Here is a 19,125-nt window from a genome sequence, read left to right on the forward strand (position 1 = left end):
GGGCTTCTTTCATGCAGAGGAGCAGGTGCAGCTGGGGGCACAGAAACAGCTTTAATGAAGGAGAGGGCGATGAAGAGTCTGAGAGAAAGCCAAGGCTAGGTGACATAGCTATTTCCATATACTCTACCATAATTATAAAGATGGTGCTAAAGATGTGATTAATTTCATCCTTAAGTCTCCAAGAGTAGATGCTTCTGGTACTTTCCAATCTTGCTGGCTGATCTCCCAGCCTCAAAAATTGCCAGATATCCATCACATATGCACACGTTCTGTTCACTTTATGTCAATACCTTGGGTCTACTGTAACGGACCTTTGAACTCTTTCCTCCTGCATATCATGCTGTGGAACAGATACCATTGAGAGCTCAGTTGTAGGTCAAAGAAGATTCTGCACCGCTAAAAAGGGATCAGCATCAGCGAAACATTGAAAAAACCTTGCTTTTCACTGGGAGGATAAGAAAACCACTATAATTTCTCTATCTGTTTGTGATTTCTTGGGAGACAGCATTTTCTTGTTTGTAAATCAGCTATTTCTCTAATGGAAGTAAGCAAATAGGTCCTACCCTGCATTCCTTTTTCCTCTCTTCTTTATCTGGCAGATGAGTTAAGCATGGAGACAGCACAGATAACTGACTGAAACTGAAACCACATTTCTAGGAAAAAAAGTTGCCCTTGGACTCCTCTTCCAAATTCCTCCTCAAAACTTGCTTCACTCAGAAAGACCACTGGTTTCTTTGTGTATGTCAGCAGAACCACTCATAAGACTTATAGACTTCATCTCTAGGTACATTTTTTGTGTCTCGTCCATTTGTTTATACCCATTCTAGGTTTCTTCTTCACTATCTTGTAAGAGTATGTACAGTGCTACAAAATAACCCTAGGGAAGCTTAATACAGTAAAACTGATTACACGTTGGGATCTGTGGAACAATATAATAGAAGTCTGAATGACCAGCTTTTTAGGACTGGTCTGGCTCCATCTCAACCCGACCCAGTACACTAGAGCAGGTTACTTGATACAGTGTGAGTATTTCCAATATGAAGCAGCACAGTAGAAGGATGAGAAGAACAGGTTTTAATGAGAGAAAGGAGAAATACAGCAATACAACTGATACAAAAAAGTACACAATATAACACAAGTGTCTAATAAATAGCAGAGAACTTGAGAAACAGGAAGAAAGTTTCAGATGGTTGAAGAAATAGGCTTGCTCAAAAAGATACAATCTTAAGTCTTCATAGATATATATACATTCTTGGCAGTATAGGAAACGTACAGTTCTTACATAGAAAATACTGACTGTCTGAAGTGGTAGTATCAATTCCTGAAGAATATTTGCATATGGTACATTATGAAGTATACACACAGGTAATTTAGAATTCAAAAAATCTCCAAGTAAAGGAAAACATTACAGATCCCTTTTGGTAGACAGACTTCTCCTTCTAACAGCAGCAATTGGATCTGTTCAGTACTCAGTATTAAAACAAACATGAAAACCAGGAAACAGCAAAGAATAAGCAAAACCTTTTGCACAACAGATTATGCACCAGTTAGGCAGCAAGACTCAATCGGTAAGAATAAATACTCCTGCCTCATCAACTTTCCCCTTGCCTTTCACAATCAAATGATTTTCCTTCTTCCCCAGTAATACTTAAGCTTCCCTTCCCTGAATTAGGTGAGAGTGAGTCATACCTAAGTGGGAAGAGCGGTCAACAGATGTTAACCTTAAAACCAAATGAGGGAATGTTTACAGGAAGAGGTGTGCATCAGCCACAGCTCCTAACAGCAGCAGAACACAGCCTTTGTTTTGATAATAAAGTCTAAGCAGTATAACGGAGCCACAAAGCTTTGGATAAAAGAAGCCAGTCTGTTCTGTTGCTGCTATTTTGGCACTTTCAAAACATACAAAGCAAGCTTGTCTCCTACAAGTCATACAGCTAGACAAGTAGAATACATCTCCTGCAGAGCTTCTTAGATTAAAGATCTTCCTGACACATTATTCTCTTCCTAAAAGCCCACCTACCAAGCCATTTAGGTGATGCCTAAAGGAGTTTTGCTAATAGTTGCCACAGCACACAGGTCTCTGAAGGATGATGGGAAGCTGCAGCTGGAAGCATGTGACACACAGAAAAACATTCTTCAGTCATCGCTTATTTAGACAAGAGTAACTAATGTTCATTACTAAAGTGCTTGTACTGAGGAATCAGCAAAATATAATGTAGAAACTATTGCCAGGATTGCTTAAAATTAATTTCATCTTCAGGATGAAAGTGAAATTATAAATAAACTTCTGTATAAACGATCAAAAAAAGTGCTCATACAGCATTTGTGCATCCCTTTAAAAGCATTCCCTATTCCATTCAATCATTACTAATTGAAGGATGGATAAGATAAACCACATCCATGCCACCTAGGCAACTGTCAGGGATACAGGATAATGAGAAAAAACGAAACAGGCAGTAGTGAGACAGAATTTTATTACAGATGCCAGAGAAATAATAACAACCAAAAAGACTTTGAAAGTGGTTAGCATTACAATTGAGAAAACTATGTCTGAAACTGGGAAAACCCAGGCACAAATTTAAAAAAATGGCTTAAAAATAATCCTGGTGATGCACACAATCAAGTATGCAAAAAAGACTTTAGGTCCTGATTCATATCCATGGGAAAAAGGAGAGAGGTAAAGTGGAAAAGTATAAAAAAGAGAAACAAAAGGGTTTGGGAGAGTATCATTGGCAGGAAACCCTATCACAAAGACAGGAGAGAATCCAGGAATGTCTTCCTGCTTCTGCCTACATCCAAGCCAGAACCTGAGTTATGAGACCAGGCCCCAGGCTTCATAACTGCTTTAAGGACCTGCTGACCTAAACCTCCTTGAGACCGATCTAATCAATTGTTTAAAGCAGCATCAGCAACTGGAAGGGTGGGTGCAGAAGAGATTCCCAGTGGAGCCAAACCACATGGGTTTTCAGTACAGCTGAAGGAAAGAGACTGACGTCACACAGAACTTAAAGGAAGAGATACAGAGATTGATTACATATAGCTTGATACACCACCACAGCAGCACCAAGTCATTCTCTGGAAATGAAATGGAGACAAAATAGAGGCTTTTTGAAAAAGCTGCTGAAGACTACCAGTCTGGTGAGTGTTTCCTGCCTCCACTTCACATGGACAAGAAATTGCGGATCATTCCCAGTGTCTGCAAACTTCCGAGTGTATCATGTGATTTCCCTCTGTAGCCCTGCCAGAAGTTTCTTGCTGCAGTTTGTTCTTTTAAACATTTTGTCTTATATTTTAGCTCTCATTTATTAACCAATTAAATAGCAGCTTATCAAGATTATTTTCTTTCCCTTCCCTGTGGTTCCTTGGCAATCCATGCTGCCTTTAGGTCCTGTTCTGGGAAATGCTAAGACTTAGCAGGCAGGAAATGTTGAGGAACATGTATTTGTTTACATGTTTAAGACAGGGTAGATGGGCACACAGGCACTCACAGCAGCTCAGGTGCAAAGCCTTGATAAGTGAAAACAAAGTAAAATAGCTTTTCTAATTAAAGGTGTAAAATTAGAATGTGTTTTAAATACCTCCACAGAGCCTGCTTGGTAGAACACAATTCAACTCTTTTGCCATTAAATAGCAAGAATTAAGTTTTTGTTTACCTTCTGATAAGTAACTGGATAGTTTGATATGAGAGAAATACAACCTCTTTGCTTGACAAGCCTTGCAGTGGGATACCTGGAAATACACAGTATAATATGAAGTATGTGTGTGTATATATATATATATATATATATTTTTAAAGCTCACACAAATCCCTCAAATTAAGAAACAATCCATTAATGCTGCTTAATGAAAATTCAAAATAGTTCAATTCAGGGGAGATTTAGTAGTAATTGTAGTATGAAAATACATGCTCTTTGTCAGTGGGAAAGGTTTAAACACAACTGCTATATCCCAGAGCTTCCTGAACGCAGGACTAGGCAGCTGTGGAGCCAGAGCACATTGGCATAGCAGCTGGAAAGCACATTTTCAGCCCCTACTGCAGAAAGAAGCTAGCTTGTTTAGTGGAAGGCAGACGCAGCTATGACTGTGCCACCCTCCCACTGGAAAAGAACAAGTAAGGCTCATTTAATGAGGAACACCTGTTCAAGGATCAGTCTTGCTGAGGAGACATTACCATCTTATAATCATTAGGGAGGAAAATTCCTGGAAGTGAATGTTCTGAAGCCCACGAAGAAATAGGAAGTTGGGTTGAAATGTAGATCAAAGCTCCCTAGAAGGAACGTCAGGACAAACATTGTAACAGCCCTAAGAACACTTCTGTTTATGAGTTTATGACTGGGAATGTGCAGCAGCACCTTGGTGTGGATTTCCTCTAGCCTGTCATTTCATAAAGTTTAGACAAAGTGTTCAGAATTGAAGGGAAAAAGTGGCCAAATTCCTCAAGAGCTGACAAAGGAATGCTGGAGAAGAGCTGAAGGCTGCTAAGAGGGGGGAGAGAGAAAGACATCACAGGAAAGAATGGACCTTGCAAAAACTGGATCTTTGAAAGATACCTGCAGAGTCATCAAGTCTAGCTCAGCACCCCCACAGTCAGTCACCTGAGTAGAACCCTTCCCAGAAGTGATCAAACCAGAGGAGCTTCTCCAGCCTTGTGCCCAGGCCCCATCCACTGCAGTGTGGCCACTAAGTTTCTTATTGGAGATAACTTACCTGGTGCATTACAGGATAGTCTCTTAGGTGAGAAGCAAACCAAAAAACCATCCCCAATTGGTTTGTGTGGCCTATGAAAGGTGGGAAGGAAAAAGTTTAAGAGTGGGATTGCAGATTGCATATGGCATGGAGGTTGCAATGAAGGAAGACAGAGACAATAAACCTAAAATGCTTATGAGGCATCCTGTTCCTGTATAGGTTTCCCTCAGCACTGGCCTGTGATCTCTACAAGCTTTGCAGACCTCAGGCACACAGGTGCAAGCAGACTGTCTGCGAATAGTCACGTTAGGACTTTAAAAACTTTGAGCACCATGTCATACTGAGCAGTGCAGGAACAGCCAGCATGAACTTGTTTAAATTTGACCAGCTGTGGCTTTGGATGAAAGTTCTGGAGGACAATTTGCAGGTTTCTGGCTTTTATCCCATAATACATTGAAAGCCTACTATTATTATTATTACTGAAACACAGATATCAAACATTATAAACAGCCCACATTTACGGTGCTTCTACTGAGATCAAATGCATGATTCTCTGTCAGCAATGACTACTGAACATATTAAGCACTGACTTTTCTCTTTTTGTTTGTTTAGGAATGGACCTCTTTTTAATAGCACAAAGTAACGGAAAGGATTGGTCACCCTCTTTAGAAATTTGAGATTATTTTCAGTTCTCATCCATGCAGCTGGAGAAGGTCAGGAAGCAGTCTTTAAATATGAAGATTTGAGCACAAATCTAGCCAACTAATGACACTTATTTTGGGACCTTGTACTAGAATTTCAGTTATTTTTAAAATGCAACTGATGTTTTTCAGTAAGTCAGAATTACTCATAGAAGCCAATTTACACCAAAAGTGTGGTATAAATTTGAGCTGCGATCTGTTATTATTTCTGTTTTGACTGTATACTCCCCATTATGTTGTCCACCTTCTGTTTCAGTTCTCAAGTCAAGTGACAAAGTCAGTACACAATTCTAGATCTAGTCGTTAGTGTTACAAACACAAATAAAAAAGAATTTGTGTATTATTTTAAAATTTGAATGTCTTAAGAGCAGTAGTAAAGGGAGAGGACCATAGGTGTCAGAGAGACCAGAAGGGTGAAAACAGTAAATAGAAAAAACCATGCACGATAATTTCAGTTTTACTGGCACTATCATAAACAGTTCTTAGAGACTCTGGAGAATAACAGAGAAACAGTCTTGGGCAGCCTAGGCCTCAAGAACAACAACAACAACAACAAAAAAGAGTCAAAATGAGTGAGGAAAATAATGAGTGGCACTATCCTCATTAGGATTCAGGGAGCCAGCTGCAAGTTAAAACACTCATGCACTTCCAGTCCTGTGCATGTCCTGAATCATTGAGTGGTCACAAAAGTCACCCTAAAGGAGAGATGGGATTGCACAGCCATGAAGTGGTTTAAGCTGCTATAGAACTGCATTCCCTTAAAGCAGACTGTCTGTAAGGCCTTTAAGATTTAAAGCTGAGAAGGTACAAAGGGTCAAAACATGCTGAACATATGAAAGTATCCAAGTTTTGGTCCTATTCAACCCTTTTAAAATAAGCCACTTTGTAACAGAGAAACAAACTTCTTCCTCATCTGCTAAAGTATAGTCACTTCTTCAGAATCCTGTGTTCAATTTAGGAATTGTAATGTGGGCTAACAGTGTGTTCACCCTGCTGAGCCAAGCTGTGTTCTGATAACCTGACAATAACTTGAGAGACAGCAGCGTGAAAGGTGAGGCAGGATATCGAGAACACTTTCATATTAGAGTGCTGTATCCATCTACAAAGCAAAGTTCATGGCAGGTAGATTTCTCCCCTACTTATGACTATGCCTTATTACCACAGTTATGGTACCATTACCAAGTATCTGATTACTGCACAAATTTCCAAGTCAAATAAATCAAAGTGGGTTTTTGGGCACTTAAAATCCAAGGTGGCAAAAAAACCCCACAAACATATACAGGAGGGAATTAAATATGATGAGAAAATGAATAAAGCACACTACCAAGCATTTTAAAAATTACGACAGAGGTCTTCAGTTTGGTCTCTGACATCCGTATATCCATGTTTCTTGTGTGAAAATATATTTTGTAATGCATACTTATTCATCAGAGACCAAAAAAGCTCTGGAAAGTCAAGCTGAAATTTAAACAAGTGTTGTTTGGCATCTTAATTTGTGTTAGACCAGGTGGCAGCTGTTGGAAGATCATTTTTATTTAACAACTTTTTGTTTTGTTAGCAAAGAAAAACATTGTCCAGCCAAATCCTGCTGACAGTAAATAAATATTTCTCCTCCATTAGACCAAATATTTTCATTTGTCATCCTAATAGCTAGGGTAGAGGTAAAAGATCTGAAAAGATTTTTCTTTTTTTATATGGACTCAAATATATTTGAATGGTTCACAGTTTTATGGGAGGTGATTATTAGTCCATACTTAGCACTGTTGAGGTTATGTCTGAAGTACCGCACCACACTTTGGTCATTACATTTCAAAAACTGAACAGATTTCTAAGGAAAGCACACAAAAGGTGAAAAACATGACCTCTGTGGAAGGACTGAGGGAAGTGGGCTTGCTCAGTTGAAGAAAAGAAAAATCAAAAAACTTTATTGACAAATCTCATTTGTAAAGCCTGTAATAAAGATGACTGCATACTGGCACTGGGACTAGGAATAATTGACCAAACATGAAGTTGAACAAATTTATGGAAAGGGATTCCAGTAGAACCTGTTAAGCTGACCAGCCACCACCATCACTGGCTCAACAAATCCCTGAGCCACAAATTGTTGAGGAATATCCTGAGTAAGTATCACTAAAAATCTCTCTTTTCTCATACTCTTCTCTCAGCATCTGCTATTAGTCCCTGTCACAGACAAGATCCCAGAGCAGTCTGACCCTTTACACTGACCAAGTGCTATTCTCACACTATGCCTGCTTTTTTAGATGAGACAGTGTGAAACCCTGTTAATTCTAAAGAGTAATTAGCCTTAGGAACAAGTCACTTGCAGAGAAACAGCAGCCCTTCACTAAATACTTTAAAGAACTAGGGCAATTTAGTATACTTGACCTCACCTCTGTCAAAACAAAAAAAAAAAAAGAGGAAAGAAAGAAAAAAGGCATAGACTACAAGATTACAAAATTCAGTGTGGGCAAACAACTCCACACAGTCCACCATTTAACGGGTTTTTATTACAAAATAAATTAATGAGACAGTTGCAAACTTTGCACTTCCAGTACACATAAAATTTCCAATACTGTGTCAGTCACACAGACAGGTGTGCTCAGGACAAGGTCTGAAACCTCAGTAAAACTGGCTACTCTACCAGGTTCCATCTTGCACTTAGAAAATGAGGTGCAAGATTCAGTGATGTCCAGCAATTCTCTGTTGGGAGTAAAACTGTCTCACTGCCACGACCAAAAGCAGAAGATTTACATTTGCGAATCTTGCCTGTAGTTGACACAGACACGTTTAACTCCATTTGAAAGATGCTTGATTATCTGTCACTCTCTACATTTGCTTCCATGACACAACGGTTTTACAACTTCAGTCGTGAAGACATACACTTAACAAAAGGGACAAATTATCTTCTTATTACACATCTTTGCCCCCATTTAAGCCTTTATCTAGATCTTTAGCTGTAAAGTGAAGTGATAGATGTAGTGTCAGATTGCAATCCAATCTAAGAAGCAAATATTATCTTTGGAGTGTCTTCCAGTAGGATAGAAGGAGAAGAAATTACTTAACCCTATATAATTACTTGCTTCTACTTACAACTTCACAGAACTGCTAACTAGAAATGGAATAGGGAAAATGCATTTACTGTTAGCTCTGCTCTTCATAAAGAATTTTGGCTGCTGATATCCCTCAGCATAACCCATTATTTAGTATGGATTTCCTGATTAGCATGTTTCAAAAAGCTACAAAGCCCTAATAAGCAAATGTTCTGTTTTCACAAAAATCTGTATCTCCGGTAACAAGCCAAAGAACACAGAACAGCACTCAGACCTCGACATGCTCAATATATTAACACAACTCTTTAGAGCTAATGCACACTTCAGTGTGTTCATCATACACATTATTTTAAATGCAGCAACAAATTGTGATTGCCAAGAAATCTCTCAGGTTCTTGAAGGAACATACAGCATGTATGGTCCAGTCCTTGCAAATGACAAAATTATGAGAAAATCTGGATTATGACAGAGTGCATAACACACGTAGATGGAACCTGGTTATCAAGTCAAGGGAACTCATGCTTTGTGTGCTGTACACTGTTAGCCATATTTTTCTGCAGGGAGAATATTAAATAAATCAAAATAAATGACCTGATGGCTGTCATATATGGATGTGATGAGAGGCAGAGAAAGCAAGTGAGCCCAAGTGTTCATATGTGCAGCTTCTAAGACTGCATAAGACAGATCACGGAAATCAGTTAAAGTGCTTGTAGAAAATCAATTTGTTCAAAGCAGGATCAGAACTTCCTCCAAAAAGTCATCATTTGATCATACCCATGTCTAATGTCAAGGCTGTAATTTCACACGTCACCACCTTTGCCAATAACGTAAATGTGGGCAATCCCAAGTCTCACACCAGCAGCGCAGTCTGTCCTGATACAGCTGTTTGGAGGTAACTACTGTAAATGGCATCATTGCAATAAGAACAGTGAAAAGTAATCCCTAAAAAGGGTGGACTCATGAGCTGTTTTGTAACATGGCCTCGAAACCCTACGTTGACACAACTGATGGATGAAAATGAACAACTCATGACGGATGGGTTTTTTTAGTTCAGTTTCATCACCAAGATCAACACATAACAAAACTAGGTTCCAAGTGAGCCACCAAAGTTGATTCTCCAGGACTTTTGCTAAAGGAATAAAGAGATGGCAATTTTTATAAATGTGAGATCTGAAACCAATTTTAGTAGCAATGCAAAGCACTCAGGCTACTACTGCCTTCATCCAAAATTGTGAGCACAGTAATAATTCATATCCTAAATCTGATCATCTTTCCAGGTTGGTAACACAGCCATACACATTGTAAACTATGATTTGAATCCCACTGGAAAAATTCAGGAGTATCCTTTCTGGGATACACAACATCAGATCATAAGATGATGGTGCAATGAGTTTATGGAAAAGCATTAATGGAACATACATTTAGGGAGTCAGAACAACTAGCTAGGAACAAAAAAAAATCTGGGCACTTTGTGAACTCAAGGATCTCAAGTCAAGGATGAGGAAGACCTTTTCAGAAGCATGGACAATGCTTCAAACGCAATTTATCCAAAGCAGCTGTTCTAGACTTGGTAAAAAAAATTGTTTACCAGAGAGAAAATAAAAGCGTTTCATCATCTTAGCCTAATCTTTACCGGTTACAAAAGAATATACCCCACCTCTAAGAGGAGGCTTAGCTTCTCAATACACTCTGAGAAGCATCTGATTTTTTCTTTTACCACTCCCCCAAGACATCAACCATTCAGTCACTTACACAAAACTAAGGGCACAGAACACAGTGTTACTGGTCAAAGAAAAATGGCAAGACATTCTCTTCCCAAAACCTGTGTGTGAGGGAGAAGACAGGCATTATATTGTGAAAGAACATGTAAGTCACATACTCCCTTGTCTATTAATTGGTATTTACCTCTCTACCATCTGTGAAGAAGTCCACATATTTCACAGTGTTCATGCAAAATCACGAATAGAAGAGAGGGAGATTGAAAGAAAGCACTTGTTTTCTGACATATCATCACGAGTTCCACCCTAATCTGCTGACTTTTGTTGGCTTTTCCCATTTCCCATCAGCATCCTAAAGACATTGCTCTGCACCACCTGCATCTAAAAAAACCTTTGCCCTACAGAACTTGCAAAACCCAGTAAATACTCTAAGTAACTGATGCAGTGTATCCAGATCGAAGTAGAGTATTCCACACAAGGAAGCTGCGCTCTTGTCATTAGAGACATGGGATCCGAGCTTCATTTTGTGTCAGAGAGCAAAAGGAAGAGAGGGCAATGAAATCATTAACCAGCTCCTCTGTGAGATGAGCAGTTTCCTGCTCCTTGTAACACCACCACAGAGAAAAAAACAACCCATATAATCTCATATCAAACATTCAGACATCAGTGTCAGTTAACTAAGTTACAAGATACACCTTAGAAAATACACAATTGTTGTTCTCTCAAGGATTCTTAATCACACAGGTTATAGTTGTGATCTAAGGAAAAGTGAAAGAACATTAGGGAAAAGCAAGTATGCTGTTTAAACAAAGTACTGCATGTTGTTAAGCTCTCAGATAATTTTCCTCTAAGAAAATTACTTTAGCACATAAACAAAAATGTACAAAAGCAATCATTATATCCAATCAAACAATTATATTAAGGTTCAATTTACAAAAGGTTAACAAATAATTAATAGCTGGTTTAATACACAGGTGTTTACTTCTCACCTACTGTCAATCCAACAGATAGCTTCTAGCTGTCTATAGGGCTTTCTACTGGTGTGCTTATAGCCTTCCCTAACATATACTTACAACACATTTCTCTAACATGAATTACAACTTCTAGAAATCATTTATTAACCCTTCATAAAATTCTAAATAAACCTTAATATGAAGCATGACTAACTTTTTACTATTTCAGCCCCATATCCCAGGACATATCAAATACTAGCTCTTTCAAGTTTTTATTTAAAATTCTACATTTTATTTGGGTGCCACGTCACTATCACAAATGTCTACTGTGGCTTAGTCAACACACTGCAGATACAAGAAGTGAAACAAAAGTGGTGGGGGAAGATCACAGGGAACAGTTCAGGTTCTTCTAAAAGAAATGTCCTGGCTTGTTTTATTGGAACAAACATTGATACCATGACAACAGAATCAGAAAGCAAAAACCGGAGTCTGTTATCAATCAAGACATTGTTTTTCCTTCATTTTAGAAATAAAAACCCCACGATACATTATAATAAATAAATAAAACAGAAAACACAAAGGTAAATTCCAACCTCCATCACTAGGACCTTAAAAATGGAACAGCCATCTATTTCTTGGATGCAGCCTAAATTTCTCTTACCTGCAAATTTTCAATATACTTAGAAGTCCTATTTAGTGTATCAGAGTTAGGGAACAAGACGTATTATATTTAGGTCTTCTATTTTTTCCATCCAGTATTTTCACCTCCACACCTCACCTTAGTTTTCTTTCCATCAAATTGCCTGCTGTTGGTTTAACAAAGCTCAGCTCAGATTTATACTTTTCCTTCACTTTCAGAGCCTCCATCTTCATTCTTACAGTCCTCCACAAGGTCTTCATGCTCCTGTGTCTTCTCTTCCTCCTCCTCCTCTCCCTCATCTCCAAAAGTCTCTTCCTGCATTGTAGTAAAAGTGAAAGACCTGGCAGCAACTTGTGCAGCCAGACCAGATGTGAAGTTTAAATCTGTTGATATGTGGAGCTGGGCCAGCCTTTGCTTGATTTTTGAATGTAATGCATCCTTAGAGGGAGGTTGTGAAACCTCTACTCCGTCCATACTGCTCGGCTTGAGTTCTTCAGCTTCCCCTTCACTCTGATAACACATTCTTTCTTCAGTCCCTGTAGAAACATCTTCATCTGCAGTACCGTTTTTGTTTTTCTCCATCTCAGGATCTTCATACAAATATTCTGTCCTGCTTTTATCAGCAGCAGTCACTTGCAGATTAGAGTCTTTTTCTTCAGATTTATCACCACTTTGGCTGCAGTCCTGCTTTTCTGTATCTGAATTCATATGTGATTCCAAATTATTTAGTAGCTTCAGTGGTTCTACAGAAGGCAAGGGTTTCACTGCAGCTTAAAAAGGGGAAAAAAAATTAAATGATAACTAAAAGCAAGCTGCTATATATAAATAATTTATTTCTGTCTGCAAAGTTGCAAGATTATAAGGGTTAAAATGCCTTCAGAACCCACTAAAACAACAGAAACAAAACCCATGACAAAACTTAAAATAAAAGTGTTTTCTAATCACAAAGCTGAAGTGAAATGTGATAGCTACTTGTTGTAACTATTCCTTAAAATGTGTGATGTGAAGAGGCAGAGCAAAATTGGTTGTGTTTAACGCTGACCTTGAACACAGACGATGCATTCAATGTTAAAGCAAAACCCAAGTATAACTACTGTCCAGCATACAAATTTGAACTGTCCACTCTTTAAGCAACAGTTTACCTAACCCACTAAAGACAGCTGGTACATGAGAAAGTCCTTATAGGCAACACCCGATCTCAAACGCCACAACATACAAATGCAACATGTATTCATACAGTCAGGTAAGATGTCCTCACAAATAAAGTGTGGTTTAATTTAGCCTCTCTTGAAGTTAGTAGCAGCAGCGAGTCCCATTGCCAGCAACGGGATGCTTGCCAGGAAGTCTCTCCTCCCAGTGTTAAGGGTTAGTACAACTCAGTACAATCACTTCTTGCAGAACAGACGTCTTTCGTTTTAAGAAAATGATATAATGTCCATTTCCAAGTAAAGGATTCCCTAAACTGCAGTAGCTCCATTATAGCAGCAGCACGAACATAAATGAGAGCGGCAACAGCAGATTCCCAAGTTGCATTTCCCTTTCTAATTCCATTCTGATTTTACCCCTGTAAGCAGAGACGAAAATAACTCTGGGAAATACACGAACTTTTCATGGGAAACAAAATTTACGATAGTAGGATTTTTCAATTGCATCCTATTTCAGTAATATTTACTTTAGCTAGCTGAAAGCAGGCACATCATTATGGTTGTCATATTGATAATTCTTTTCATTAGTACGCTGAAAAACTGAGGCTTTGAATTTATACTGTACTGTTTTTTTGAAAGCCTTTTATACTGAAGGAGCACTGCACCAGACTCATCTTAGTTATTAACGGAGTAGTTCTTTCCCCATCTTGTAAAAAACATACTGCTACTTACTTCTGCCCATTTGCTTGAAGAGGCAGGAATATGCACAGTAATCTTATCATTTGGGAGCAAACTTGTTGCCTACTTCCTCCAAACAATCCTTTGAAAGCCAAAATTTCTCAAAAAATAAATAGATACCAATAGAGATTGGTAGTTGGTCAATTTGCAGAGTTGATTAGTTTATAAGCAAGGTGCAATTCGTCAGTTCTGAGAGTATGGCTTTCCAAAGCTGAGAAATAGCTGTATAAGATCTATTGTAAGGACAAGGTATGAGAAGGGGCAACAGCTGGATACAACACAATCACTTTCAGAATGAACCTTTCGGGGGCGGGGAGGGGAAGGGGAGAGGTTAGGGAAAGGCTAGAAGGGATTTTGCTTTAGAGAAAGTTGTTTTACAATGTTTGACAAATGAAAACAAAGCCACTAACAACTTAGTACACCTTTTCAAAAGCACTTTCATTTTACTGGCTCAATAGGATGCCAAAGGACCAAAAATATAAGCTTAGCTAAGCTACGCTCCCATAAATTACCTACTGCCCAGACTGTAAGCAGTATTACCACGGTGCTGGGCCTTGGAAAACTTCCTTAAGTCTAGTGCTTTGCTACGATGATGTTTTGTTTTTTTGGGTTTTTTTTGGAATCCAACCTATCATCTGCAGTTGACTTTATGCTGTTTTATTTAGACATATCAACTTCTTTGGAGCTGACCTCTTCTTTGTGGAAACCCTCACCAGCCTCTCTTTCAACAAACTAAAAACACCAATGTCTTAATCAGAATGGCTATCTGGGTGCCTTGACTAACAGATTAAAGCCTTTGAATATTTCAGGATCTTTTTCACAATAATCATGAGTTAGGAAAACACAGGATTTCTGGAATATATCTCCTGTAAAAGTGAGATTCAAGAGGTCTATGGAAAAGTGGTATCATGGCCATCCATTGGCTTGGGCCAATGGAGACAAGAATATGAACCTGTCTGGGTTTAAACCTTCAAGATAAAGCAAGCTAGATATGTGAAAAGCACAGATCATAAAAATGTCTCTTTAAGGAATGACTCATGTACAGACAAATTAAGGTCTGCAGCAGTAATATGGCAGGGTCCATTATGCCACATTTAACTGACTTTTGTTTCTTTTGAAGAAATAATGAAGAAGTTCCTTAAAAACCACTAGATGATGTTATGTCTGGTGTCCATATCAGTCTGTCAGATTAGACACACACAGTCTGTGCCAAAAGGAGACAATTACTTTCATGAACTGTTCTTGTCTTTTCCAGTTTTGTATGGGATGGAAGAAATCAATGCAGCTGGAGAAAATCACACTTTCTTCCCTCCCCACCATTTAATCTCTAGTCCTAAAACAATGTAGTATCTATACACTGAAAGGAAAAGGAACCAACATGAGCCACAAAGGCTTTCTTCTGGTGAACAGTTGCTGCAGACTACAGGAGTCAGCTGGCTCTGTCCAGCCATGGCCACAGATGGCCAGAGGATATGCTCATATGGACAGGTATCAGCTGATAACTTCGGTAAGGAAACATCCTGTGCAACTCCTGTGCATCTCCTGACAAGAACTCTTTCTGCAGGAGTCACTAGGTCTGTCAAGACTTGAACTGGAGGTAGGACTCCTTTCTTCTTTCTTCAACAGTGAGGAAAGAAAAACTTAAAAAGATTTATGTTAAAAGTTGTGTGGTGTCTTATCTAACACCAGAGGAGTAATACAGAAATTCTACTCTTGAGTAGACTGGTGCAATCTGATGTCTTAAGGGTTTTTTAACTCAACTAGAAGAGAAATTAGTACCAACAGCCAAGTGATCTCTTTTACCATAGTGGTAGCTTAATGGACATAAAGAAGAAAGTTGTGAAAACAGATATTTTTTGATGGTTTAATGTCAAAAGAGACAGTCTCATAAATAGGTATGGTCTGTTAGTGTCTGTTCCCAGTGAATTACTGAAAGATGCAATCCATGGTCTTTTTTTTCTGGTAGACAATGGCAAAGACAGAATCCTTGGACAAGTTGCCAGACTTGAGGGTTGTTTTTCATAACACAGAACATAAAACTTTTTAGAGAGCTTTTCCTAACCTTTCTGTAAGAGGAAGAAATAAAAACGAGAAAAAGGAAAGACAAACTACTGCCAGTTTTAAAGATACAAACACCTCAAGCAGTGAAAGGAATTAAGTTGTATCCAGTCTCATTGCTGTAACAGACACACTGTCTTGTAAAGGCAAGAGAAATTTTCATATTGCTGTCTTCAAGTACAAGTGGCTGGAGCTACCCAGCAGTCCTCAGAGTTTGTAAAGGCTAGTTTGGAAGAATGCTTCTTAGATGGTTTGTGGGTTTTTTTTTGGTAAACATATTCTGTATATGCACTCTCTCATGGAAACAAAAGCCAGTTTTACTCTTTTATGAGCCTTTAATATTTCAAAGTCTAGTTCTTCACTTTAACCTATATACTTCTGGAAGTCTGGAATAATTTCTGATGGTTTCTTTAAATTCTCAAAAGTAATTTATTTATGCACCCCTGATTAAAATTAATATTTACTGGAAAGCCATGAAAGAAAGTCAGTCTGCATGGTTTATAGCCTGACAGTTCTCTTTATGCTGTGTTAGTATTTTTATGTGTTCAATATTTTAGCTCAGTGTTTTGCTTAAAGCCAAATTCCCATTTCTCTCACTTCTTTTCAATATATAGTAAAATGACTGCTAAAAGTAATATAAAGAGACGGAATAGTAAACTAAGGCCACACAGCTCTATCAAAGACAGTACTATAGCTAAGCACTGTCTGAATCCTAACACAGTCAGAAGTTGATGGCAAACAGACACCTACACTTTCTAAGAAAGAAATAGAAAGGAATTAATTTTAAAAAGCAATACTTACCATGTTCACTGAATAGCAGCTGTTTCCATTTCTGTCTTTCTATTTCTGAAGCTTTAAATCCAAGTACAGATTTCAATTCTTGTAACACCCTTTTAGATTCCTGTCTCTCTCGTTCTTGTCTCTCTCTCTCTTCCTGGGAAAAGCAGTAAAAATCTTCTCTTTTGTATTCATTATCTGTATCTGAATAATCAACATATGCTTCCAATTCCTTAAAAAACAAAGAAAGAAAGAAAGCAAGCCTTGATCTTCACTGTCAGTGTGGACTCAGTCCTACAATCTGATTCATGATCAAGCGATCTCAACACAAGCCAACCACAGCAATAGGATGGAGCCCTGTTTGAGCAGAGCCAGTGGATCTGACGCTGTTCTTGGTTGTATCTGTATGATTTTGGAGCAAGTCCACTCATTGAAAGTTAATGAGATTTACCTTCATACACAAGTATGATCAAGTGATATACTTTGAAAGATCAAGTGACATACCTTGAAAATGGGAGTCTGTTTTCCCACAATTACAGGTGGAAATAAGCAATAAGCAATGCTGATGTGGGTTTCTTTTTTTTTTTTAAATTTACATCGCAACCAATTCTTGGTAGTCAGGTATCTTGCTAATTTAACTTATGTAAATCCTTATTAAGAGGATATAGAGAACAGTAAACTCCTCCAATTTTAAATATATTGGCTTACAAGCATAAAAAAAACTAGAGTACCATTTATGTTATAACAGATGGCAAATAAAAATAGTTAAAGTAATTGGTCCTAGCTCTTTGATATGGAAAAAAATGTAGAGAGAATGCATGATGCATGTGGGGGAGAAGGTAAGGGAGGGACAGAGCAGAGCATGGCTGTTCAGTGTACTTTCAGAATGCATCTGCTACTCAGTTATGGGATGGAGGAGGCCTGTCCCTCTTCAAGACAGCCTAACCATCACCCATGAGCTCCTCAAACAACACAAAATTGTTCAGTGTCACAGTTTGCTTTAGGTATCCAAAAATGCGGAGACCATGTAAACCGAAGGCAGGATGGTTTGTGCTGGAGCTTGTCACTCTTGCAGCTGTGTCAATTTATCCATCAATATGTAAGTGGGACTCTATTTCATATATATTGCCTTTTAGCAATTCTCACTTTTTTCTTTATTACTCTGACCTGCGTTGCTGCTCTCCTTTTGTCACTCATTTCTAATGACATATATGAGAAGTGAATACTAATGTTCTTTTTTCCAGGATAGGAAACATGGACCTCTCCATGGAACAGCAAAAGGAATACAGATAATTTTTTTCTACAAGTCCAATTTTGAAATGGCACTGGCTACCTACTTGATCTTTCTCAGGAAGACAAGGAGGTCACTGCACAAGCAACTGAAAAAAAAATGGATACAGTAAACAATCCCCAATTATTATTTTAAATGATCCTTTTTTTCTTTTTTTACCTGCTCTTCAGGGATTGGATCTTTGTTTTCTATGTATATGGCAGGTTGTGTTAAAGGTACTGTAGTACGCTGTAGGTTGTCACAGGAAACTTCAATTTTGCCTTTAGGGGAAAAAAGAAAAGGGATTTTTAAAAAAAAATCATATTTGAGTGTTGAATGAGGTTTTTGACTCAGTTAGGCAGGGTCCAGGTGTTTTGGCAGGATTGGCACACATGAAAAAAAACAGTGAGAAGGCTGGTTAGATTACACTGAAACACTGTGTTAGAGACCACTTACATAACTTATTGCGTTTGATATAAGCTGCATCCAGTGGAACTCATGTTGAAATACTTCAACTAAAAAAATCTCAACATTTTTATAGACTTTGAAAACCTGCAGGTGGCAAGAAAAATTGGTAGAACCAGAGAAAAGACTTGGTTCCCAAGTTTAAAAAAGAGAAGTAAACCAGTAAAATTATAGGTAAAAGAGCTTCAAATAACTGGAAAATACCAGAAGAAATAATTAAGAAAAATTTACAGGAAGCTATCTGGGAGGTAAGCAAGGAGACAATGGGACAGCCAGTGTTGGTTTGTTGAAAATCAAGATGTTAATTTTCCAGCACAGTGCCAGGTCTTATGAATAGAAAGAAGCCAAAGATGTTCTGCATTTTGTTTTCAGTAGGGCTTTTGACATGGAGTCATGATATTCTCATAAGCAAAATACACAGGCCAGGAAAAGTTGCTATTAGGTGCATAGAACAGTCTCTTGGATCATCACAGCGTAGTTACCATTTTAAGATTGGAATACATTGAGTGAGGAGTTGTGTCAAGTCCAGTACTCTTTAATATTTCCAATGGGTGAAAGAAAACTGTTGCAGCTCATTAAATCTGCTGATATGGAGATAATCTATAAGGAAAATCAGAGATACAGCCCAGGCAGAATTGGATTTCAGAGACAGGAGTTTGGTGACAGTGACCGCAAATTTTTGTGCTTTGGAACAGCGAAGTGCACAAATAAATGACAACTGACTGGGGAACAGCACTGAGAAAGCATTGAGAAGCCTCAGAGTCACCTAAAGCCTGCTGCAAGCAAAAAGCCAAACTACATACTAGTACATATAAGCAACAGCACAGATGTTAGACACATTAAATAACATTTCTACCCTGCCACTGATCAGGCTGTCGATGGAACATAGTGCCCAGTCTGGGGCTCCTTCATTCAATGATACAC

At 38.3% G+C, this 19,125-nt stretch overlaps 1 protein-coding gene across 5 annotated transcripts in view; it reads right to left on the reverse strand.

Annotated features, from left to right (window-relative positions):
- Positions 1 to 1,057: 1,057 nt before the first annotated feature.
- The window catches only part of VEZT (vezatin, adherens junctions transmembrane protein), a 65,880-nt gene continuing 47,812 nt past the window's right edge, over positions 1,058 to 19,125 (reverse strand). For 3 of the 5 annotated variants that reach the window (XM_027654744.1, XM_027654742.1, XM_027654750.1), the window contains 3 exons: positions 17,917 to 18,017; positions 16,491 to 16,698; positions 1,058 to 12,518 (listed from right to left, as the gene is read on the reverse strand). In XM_027654744.1, the coding sequence (XP_027510545.1) occupies positions 11,944 to 12,518; positions 16,491 to 16,698; positions 17,917 to 18,017 (884 nt within the window). In that variant the 3' untranslated portion in view covers positions 1,058 to 11,943. Of the gene's footprint in view, positions 12,519 to 12,555; positions 13,313 to 16,490; positions 16,699 to 17,916; positions 18,018 to 19,125 lie in introns of those variants that run through there. The other 2 variants (XM_027654770.1, XM_027654760.1) reach the window with 1 other exon arrangement.

The sequence above is a fragment of the Corapipo altera genome, unplaced genomic scaffold (genome assembly GCF_003945725.1).
Source record: "Corapipo altera isolate COAL_440 unplaced genomic scaffold, ASM394572v1 1, whole genome shotgun sequence".
In the NCBI taxonomy this organism is placed as follows: domain Eukaryota; kingdom Metazoa; phylum Chordata; class Aves; order Passeriformes; family Pipridae; genus Corapipo; species Corapipo altera.